General features: G+C 48.9%; 2 protein-coding genes across 2 annotated transcripts; both read right to left on the bottom strand.

Moving 5' to 3' along the window:
- Positions 1-77: 77 nt before the first annotated feature.
- On the bottom strand, positions 78-2,226 carry LOC119327668. The gene is made up of 5 exons (XM_037600768.1): positions 2,050-2,226; positions 944-1,719; positions 712-864; positions 380-624; positions 78-276 (listed from the first exon to the last, which is right to left on the bottom strand). Exons 2-5 carry the CDS (start codon positions 1,712-1,714, stop codon positions 216-218), a joined length of 1,230 nt encoding a protein of 409 aa, XP_037456665.1. The 5' UTR covers positions 1,715-1,719; positions 2,050-2,226; the 3' UTR covers positions 78-215.
- Positions 2,227-2,526: 300 nt separating this feature from the next.
- Positions 2,527-3,315, bottom strand: LOC119328543. The gene is made up of 2 exons (XM_037601521.1): positions 3,115-3,315; positions 2,527-3,023 (listed from the first exon to the last, which is right to left on the bottom strand). Exons 1-2 carry the CDS (start codon positions 3,256-3,258, stop codon positions 2,673-2,675), a joined length of 495 nt encoding a protein of 164 aa, XP_037457418.1. The 5' UTR covers positions 3,259-3,315; the 3' UTR covers positions 2,527-2,672.
- Between the last annotated feature and the right edge of the window lie 6,185 nt (positions 3,316-9,500).

Raw genomic sequence — 9,500 nt, forward strand, 5'->3', positions numbered from 1 at the left:
AAAAAGTGGTGCATTAAAGATTAACTATGGGAAACCTGCTAAGCTTATTACTTGATGAAAAGTACAAAAAGTCTTGCCTTGTGGTTCTGGGATAGCTCTTGCTGGACAATCAGAAAAGCCTCTAATGGAACTACATATGCACCTCTTGGAAAGTGCATTGAAAAGTTTATCTGCAAATTTAAACATGTCCAATTGAGCGTTTGCACGAGCTATATTTATGTGATGTTGTACCCGGGCATTCTGTTCATTGAGCAGTACAGTGATCTCATCCGATGCCTGCAGAAAATGGGAGTAGATTGTGATGAGTTATGCATGATTTTGGTCTACAAAAAACATTGAATAGGATGTGCCTACATGTGAGCAAATGTTGTTACCGTACCAAGTTGGGATAGCGTGTGCGGAGGTAGTGTGTGAAATCAATAGGCCCAAGCGTGCGATTGGTGTATGTACATCTAATACATTGTGCGTGGGTGTCACTGTTGCATTGTCATTTCGGGAGAACTGATGTGCGCCACATGCAGCGGATGCGCTGTTGCCACCGCTGTTGGTGCCTGCAAGAAGGGTGTTGGGTTGGTCCTGAGGATACTTCTGCCAGGCATAGCAAACATCTTCTGCCGCACGTAGCTGCATTAGATAAGAGTGAGATTAATGTGAAAAAAATGGTTGCATCATACAAAGATACAGTGTGATTAATCCAGAGAGCAATGAAACCTTGTTGTTTGAATGTGATGTGGGGTTCTTCCCAATGTCAGTGGACATTGTGATCATGTTCCTAATGCTGTCCTGATCAAATTCACTTATACGGGGGAGCACATTATGCTTCTTATTGAAAATGCCTAAGTCAATACTGTGCAGGAAGAACACCTGATAAAAAAATCAGAGCAGAAAAAGTTAGACCCCATCAAGAAGGACAACATATATTACATGTAAAACACATGCTGACCTGAAGAAAAAGGTGACAACCAACAAGGTTAGTGCCTGGATTGTTTGAAAGCATGTCCTTCTTGAGACGTCTAACAGCTTCTAGCAAGCACTGAAGCACGTACTCACACAAATTGAACTGTGATATTGTTTCGGTGTTTGCAAGGGCACCCCAAAAATCAATGGTGGCATAATCATGCTTTGTGGTTGGCGCAAGCACGTGTCCCATGACAAAAATGACGAAAGCAATTTGAAAACAATCCTTCTCAAGCTTGCTAGATGTCTCTGATACATCTCGTAGTAGGAACTCCTCCGCGGCTCGCAGGCTATGAACACCTTTTTTGTCCATCCCGAGAGTCTTCTTGATGAATTGAATTGCATCAGGCGTTATGTGACCATCACGCCCCCGGATAGAGCGGTGACCGCAAGGTATCCCAAATACTTTGTGCACATCCTCCGGCCAGAACTTCAGCTTCTTTAACTCAGACAATATAATTGCGCGCTGAAATACACTAACCTTGCTCATTGTCCATGCACTGAATTTGAGATTAAGCTTCTGCCGCATGGGCAACTTCAACATTCCACCAAACCCGATTTCTTGTACCAACCACCTCTTGTACTCATCAAACGTTTGAATGACTTCAACTGCATGTTTCACAGAGATCCGAGATGTTGGCATAGGTGGGGGGACTGGTTGCTGGTCCTGTATCTGAACTTCAGACCCATCAGAGATTGCCCTGCCATCTTCTCCACCACCGGCTGCGCCACCAAGGCTGCTACCAACATCAGACATCTGGCCTGCATAAAAATGCAAACCTGATGCGTGAGCTTTCAGTGTGACAAACTATATCAAGACTCTGAAAGGTGGGCGCTACTAATTGGCATCTGAGAAATACAGCAAATTTACTATGAAAATGTGGAACTTGTAAGCTCCATTGCATTTCCCCCTATGATTCCCCTGTAAACCTAGGCAGATCTCGGTGGTCCGTGTGATGCTCAGTGGTGTCCTCATCCATGGGTGCGCGAATCAGCTAAATTTGACCGTCGGACTAAGGGGACTGGCAGGGGACTGAGTAGTAGAACAGATGCAATAATGTCGGGATCAGCTAGGGGGCATGAAGAACTTACCTTGTGGGGATGAGCAGATGCAGATCTGCACTCCTTGCCGCGACGCACCCGCGGCGCCGAGCCTCCTGTTGACGAACGGCGACCGGCCGAGGTCTGTGGGAGTGAGACGAGAGAGACGCAGTGGTCTGAGTGGATAAGACGAAGAAGAGGAGGGTGGGAGAGGCAGCAGCGTGTTGGTACTGCTCGGGGTTTGGGAGCTCGACCGGAATAAAAGATAATAAAAACCTAGTGATGACGCGTGTACAGGCGATGCCGATTGTGCATGCAAACGACTGGAAAAAAACAAAAAACAAAAAGTTGCTGCCGCAGACTGGTTGACTGCTGGTGATTCCATCAGTCGGTGAGTGAACAGGGCAAGCCATTTTCTATACTGTCATGCGAGACATCAAAACTTTAAGTAACCATAGAAGCCTTCATTAACATTAACAGGCACAAAATGAGATCCATTACAACTTCCCATTACAGCAAACGAGTCACAGACCATTATGTTTTATCAATACTACTAAGACGGCAGTACACGACTTAACTAATACACATACACGGCCATGTTCTATTGACTGGTCAAACCATCATGCTAGCGATAAAACAAGCCAACAGACAAGGTGAACAAAGGATCGCAGCTTCTAGCGAGCTAGGCGGCCGAGGAAGAGGACCAGCATCCCAATCCCGAACAGAGTTGCGATCAGGTTTGCCGCCACCAAAACAACAGCAAGCCGTGCCATCTCCATGCAGCAATGGGGGTGATTGGCGAACCGCGCCGGCGCCGGACGATTGTTATCCATCTGGAACGCCTCGCTCTGAGCCTCGGCAAGCCCAGCTGTGCCCGCTCCAACTGCCTGCTGGGAACGAATCCTGTTTCGGAGCTGCATTCCATGACGACTAGGGGAGGCAGAAGCGTTGTGCTGCACTCCGAAATGGCGATTCAGATCAGGACGGTAGGTCCTGTTGGATCTGATGTATTCGCAGAGACCAACCTGCCCAAAAAAAAGTCCAGATCTCTGGCCCATGAGTACAAGGCGACGAGAAAAAATGACCATAAATTAATCTGCTATAAGAAGCTCTCACATTTTTCTTGGCGCATTTGTAGTGGCGGTCGCCGGCGTTCTCACCGCCCCGCGCAATCCAGCTGATCAGCTGGCCGCCGCAGTCAGGGCATGGAATGAGCGGCAGCATCTCATCGTCGTATCCAGTCGACGCAGAGGCAGACATCGCACCAGTCTACGGGAAGAGAATAGATTGAAGGAGGGGACAACGGAGGAAGGCAGCGAGATTATCAGGCTTGAATCAAGACGAGCGGTAATATGGTCACACCCGCCGCTAGTCCAGAATCTGCGCCCTTCGGCCCAGTCTGTTAGTGGGCATCTGATCCATAGCCCAGGTACCTAACGCCGTAACAAGCCGGCAATGACAGACGTGGGCCTTTACAACTGTTCACCGCAGGGAATACGGGAATAATACCTGGGCCAATACAGAGTGGGTTGTGGATCATGAGGATTGCCGGTGGCTGGGATACCGAGACCGCTCGAGCACAGAAGATCACTTTCGGGCCTCACACGTCATTATCTTCTTCCCTGCTATTCTCAACTACCCGCCTCCCTCTATAAAAAGAAATTGCGTCAGTCGCATGCTGCCGCCGTCCTGTCGGCTTTGTAGATGCCGCCGCGCGGTGCCCTTTAATTTCCTGTCAGCTCCGCTCATGTTGGGATGGACAACTCACTGCTGCTGCATGTAGGCCTCTCTCTGGCTCGCCGTTGTCCCGTCTGCTAGAGGTGTAGCTTCGTCGCACCTCGATGGTGACACGGAAGAAGGCCAAGCCGCCCGTCCTCGTGTGCCATGCTGCCGAGTTTCCTATTTGGTCATGGCTGTTCAGCGGAGTTCACTTAGCGCAAACTTCTATTTTTATGCATGTTGATGGTAATAAAACGATACTCTATCGCCGTGTGCATGGCATGCCCGTTCTTTGGCCGATCAGTTTGCTGCATGCAACGACTAGCTCCTCTAGCTAAACAGACGGGTTTGCACTTCATCTCCAATAGATGATGTATATTTTGGTGCTTCAAACCGATGATGGTCTAAATTTGAAGCATTAAAAAGTGCTTTTTACAACTCTAAAAAAGGCTCAACTCCAACAAATGGTCGAAAACAGAGATGTAAATAAAAGAGCAACTCCAACGGATGATCCAAAACGAAAATGTAAAATTCTGAAAATGACCAACTACTACTTCATCTCAACATAGTTCAAACATCAAATTCAACATAGTTTCATACATAAATTCAACTACTACTTATTCGAACTACTAGATGAAACTACTCCTCATCATCGGAGCTGTGGACTGCTCCCAGAACTCGTCCTTGTCCAGGTCATCGCACCCCTCGTCCTCCTCATCGGAGTCACCCCAGTCCTCATCCGACGACTCGATAAGGATCACAGTCGAGGGGCCGGCCTCGTCCTTCTTATTCACCCCTTCGTTTTCGCCTCGACGTTGTGCTTCCAGTACTGCTCCAGTTCAGCCTGGACGTACTGCGGATGCTCTCATGCAAACCGAGTCATCGCTGCCTCGTCGCTCTCGCCGAGAGCAACGACAATCGCCGGTCTCTTCTTCGCCGGCATCTTCTCCATCCGGAGGTCATGCAACACGAGCCACTCCGCCATCGCCCGGGTCTCGACCTCCGGGAAGTTGAGGTTCGTCTTCGGTCGTTCAACACGCCACACCGCCACATCATAGGCACGCGGGGCCTCATCAGCGCTGGGATACGTGCCAAGCCACCAACACTGCCCAGCGTCGGAGAACTCCACTCCGAAGATCCTTGAGGGCTTCACCCTCACGCCGAAGAAACCCGACTTGCCCTTAGGCGTCTTCTTCGGCGCCATCGGGGAGTGGGCGGCGGCCGAGCGGGGAGCGGGGCGGAGGCGGACGGAGCGGGACAGCGGCGTGCGGTGCGGACGGTGAGGGTTGGGGCAGGCGGAGGCCTGAGTGGAGGCGGAGGCGGCCGGAGAGGAGGGCGGACGCGATGGGGCGGCAGGCGGCGGCCCAGGCTGGGTGGAATCGACGGTGGGGGGATGGATTTACGGCGGGGCAGCGTCGAGGAGAGCTACGGCGGGGCGGCGGCTGAGCGGGGAGCTGCGGCGGGGCGGTGGGGGTGGGATGAAGAAGGGAGGAAAAGAATGAAGAACGGTTGGGCGTTGGCGCGCGGCCACAATTTTTACATCTCCTGCCTCTGGAGATGTAATTTGCATCGTGAGGTGTTAAATTTTACATCACTGGGAGGCGGAGATGTATTTTTTTTTACATATGGACCATTTGTTGGAGCAGCTTTTTTTGCTCTCGAAGCTCCAAAATTTAAATCGAATAATACATATGCCGAATATATTAAAACCTCTCCACTTAGTAGAATTGATAAGAAGGATCATCCGGAACATGAAATTGCTTCCGTTGAAAAAGCCGGATCAAGTAGTATATATTCCGAATCCATCAAATCCAAAGAGACAAGATTTATTAAGAAAGAGCATGGCAAGCATAGCAGAATAGTCGTGCTTGATTTTAAATATACGTAGGGGAGTAATATTAGGGGAGTAATACTATAACCAAACAAAAAACAGATATATGTAGGGGAGTAATATTAGATAGATATTATTACGGGATGACAATATTTGGAAACTGATAATTTTGACATTAATTATAATATCACAAATCTTGTAACTTTAATACAATAAATTCAGTATAAATGGCTCCCTCAAAAAAAAATTCAGTATAAATGGCATGTCCATAATGTTCTCCTCCAGAACTCACAGAGCCAGACAACGATCGTGAAGTCTTTCCTTCAATACAACAACTATCTAAGATGAGGACTAGCTAGATGTTTCTCTTGGCCGTCGCCTTCCTTGTCCTTGCACCAGGTGCCCATTTGTTCATGTAATATCTTCCTTCAAAATCTCGTCCAACAAATAATGGCCAAGTTTTGATCTTCCCTTTTCCGCATGGTGGGATTTTGGAGATGTGGTAACGAAGGCGTCAGCTGCCATTGAAGGAGAACCCTGTACGACAAGCATTATCCCATCACCAAAGCCATGTGATAACAAAAGCTGCAACCAGGCATGCATCGACCTTGTATGGGTCGGCGGACATGACGAGTGTGTCGCGGAGGGGTGCAAGTGCCAGTATTGCATAAAAATGGATACTAATTAGCTAGGATTGGATGTCCTGTTCGACTAAATAACGTGATGAGGTCATAAATTTTGTAGCAAAAAGTTTGTTCTCCAATAAGCCATATGAAGAATGATGAATTTTATCTTGCTTCTTGATTTATCTGAAATGATGAAGTGAGCTATATGATGTTTACATGTGCTTTTTCATTGTGTGCATTCCAGCATGGGAATTGATGCTAGCTTGTGTGGCTAGTACCGGCGGATGACCAGGCAGTCCGTGCATCCTTGATTCCAGGAAGGGACAATTTTTACGTATGCTTTATATTACAAAAATATACCTATGTAAACCTTCTTTTAAAATCAAGTGACAACACATAACAACGAAAAAGACCAGAGGGTGGAACGGGAGGATTGCGAAATGCATGATATTATCTTAAATGTGACTTCATTATGTCATAGTATCTAGATGTGTAGTAGACAAACACGTGTTTATTTACCTTGTTATTATTACGCGACTAGCACAATTGTGAACTTGCGATTTCATCTTGTTAGAATAAATCTGAGGCGCTCCGTCGATCTACTAAAGACCAAGCAATCACACAAGCACGACACCGAGATTTGTTAATGAGGTTCACATCATGGCTACATCCCCAGGGCCTGGCTACGGGCGCTCCTCCCCGTGACACCGTCACAATACTGCACCTCGGCCGCCCGGGCACCGGCACACGCCGCCGGCTCCCCCGCATGCCCGTGCTATTATGTTGGCATAGGTTACATCGTGTGTCTAGCCCCACTATATATGAGAGGCCTAGGATACAAGTGTCCTACTAGGACACGACTCCATATCCTATCTAAACACAATACAACTACAAGTCCAACTGTAACCTAACTCGTACACAACTCCAACAAACTCCACATTGGCGAATATTCTCCACCACCTTGGATTCATCCATGCGTCGAACCTCCATGTACATTGGACTTGAGATACGCCATGAGCACCGCTGCTACTCCCAGACTCCATGTGACTCCACCTGCAACTGTAGTCCCTTCTCGTCTTCATCACAGTCAACACTCGAGTAAAAAATTAAGTTCCTCGTTACTCTACTTTGTGCTCCCAACTTCCGGAGTATCCGCTCAACGCCATCACACACTGGTCATTAATCTGCGTGAAAATGAACAACTCACATATTGGGTGTCACATATAAGAGTTACCTGAACTCAACATCACCGCTCTTTCATGACCGTCTGTCTGAAACTTGAAGGAATTTCACCGTTGCTCTGTGTCACTTTGAGTCAAATTCACAGTTGTCTCACTCTTTTCCCAGGATAGTCTCTGACATGTCCCATAGCTATAGCACTCAACCTCCTTCTGTACTTGTCACCCGCACTTTGCCATGTGCACTGAACATCATAGAATATACGGCCATGTACTCTCTCCGCTTTTGACAATTCCAGACTCTCCGTCACTTTCTCAGATTCTCCATGATCAACTCCTGTTCATCTTCCGGCACCGATAGACCCAGTCACCAACTTGAATCCGGTACTCGTCAACACTGCTTCAGCACCCCTGCACAATTTGTCTGACCACATGTCTACCATTAGTGCCTTCGTCTGTCGCTGTGTCCCGTGCTTACCGCACGCCTCGCCGCTATCACCGCGTCAAGCCTCTGCTGTCCTGGTCGAGTCTCCCGGGTAGCTAGCCCACACTGCCTCAACCCCCACTGCAAAGAACCATCGATCATCACCGACCGATGGCGAGTATCACACCTTCATCAGACCACTGGTACCTAGTCTGAACCATGTGTTTCTCGCCTTCCCGTTGAAATAGGCTTCGATTCTCTGAGCTCTTACGCCGTAGCCCCTCAATCAGCTCCACCTTCAACATGACTCCATGGTGGTTGTACGTGCCACCCCGCGCCCCGTTGACTCCAAGCTCACATGTGCACCGTCTTGAATCAACCCCGCGCCATAGTCTTGTCGAAGCCACACAAGCACTCAGGCCCGTGTCGCGTGTTTCCACGCCCAAAAGTCGGTCATCATTAGCACCACGCTCATATGTGGTCGTCGCCGATCCCACCACCGTCTTCTGTTTCAACCGACTCACATCGATCCGTCAAACTGCCTAGTCCGACCCAGGCTCCCAAATCATTCCATGAATTTCCATCCATCACATGATAGTTCCATCACTGCTGACATGACTTCCTGCAACGCCTTCAAGCATCCCTGTTGTGCCAACAAATTTTTCACCCTCGTCTGCCATAACCCAAGGTCTTCAGTTCCGTGAACTTCTTCATCTCAAACCTCGTACCCGTTGGCGTCATGGTTCTTCATATGACTAACCCTGTGAAAAAATTATCTGAGCTGTCCACACAATGCCTCAAGTACACGAACCGAATCTCCACGTACTAATAGCAAACCAACCAAAGAATCACTCTTGGCCTTCATGTGGTGTGGCTCTCGTGGCTCAACTCCATGATGCTAGCTTTTGCCTTGCCCAAGCCCCCTGCTAGTTTCCGATGGATGCATCAATGGATATTTCTTTGCTCGATTTGATCTTCCTGCGCGTCTCTTCTACAGCTGCCTGCACCAGCCTTTAAAGTGAGCATGCAAGAATGCGTTCCTGAGACGACTTCCTTCCGGGACTCGGTCCCGTTTTGGTCTCCAAACAAATCTCGTATTAGCTTCTTTATCACGCGAGTGTCATGTATCCTGCGTCCGAGCCGAAACTGCGGCCTCTGCGTCACGCGCCTCAAGTTTCCCAGCACATTTGTCCACGTCTGTTTGCAGGCCTAATTGGGCCTCGGGAGCAGCCACCAGCGCACCACGCGCCAGAGCCTGGCTCGGCCCTTAGACCTGCCTACACGTGTCCTCCTTCGTGTGTGATCACCACACAACGCAATCTCGCCGAGGTCGCCGACTCGACGCTTGCTTTGAGACACCGCTTCCGATCAATCAGCCAACTCTTGCAATCGCTTCACAGAAGATTACAACCCGACCAACTCTGCTTTAGGTCGCAACTCGCCGACGTCCTTCGTCCCGCACCACGACCGCATCATGCAGATTTCTGTTGATATTCTTCCTCCTCTAGATCAACTCTCGATCGCCTTCCGGACCTTTTCAATCTTTGCTCATGATACCACTTGTTAGAATAAATCTGAGACGCTCCGTCGATCTACCAAGGACCAAGCAATCACACAAACACGACACCGAGATTTGTTAACGAGGTTTACCATCATGGCTACATCCCCGGAGCTTGACTACGGGCGCTCCTCCCCGTGACACCGTCACAATACCGCACCCCGGC

This window comes from Triticum dicoccoides, chromosome 7A, assembly GCF_002162155.2.
Source record: "Triticum dicoccoides isolate Atlit2015 ecotype Zavitan chromosome 7A, WEW_v2.0, whole genome shotgun sequence".
Classification (NCBI taxonomy): domain Eukaryota; kingdom Viridiplantae; phylum Streptophyta; class Magnoliopsida; order Poales; family Poaceae; genus Triticum; species Triticum dicoccoides.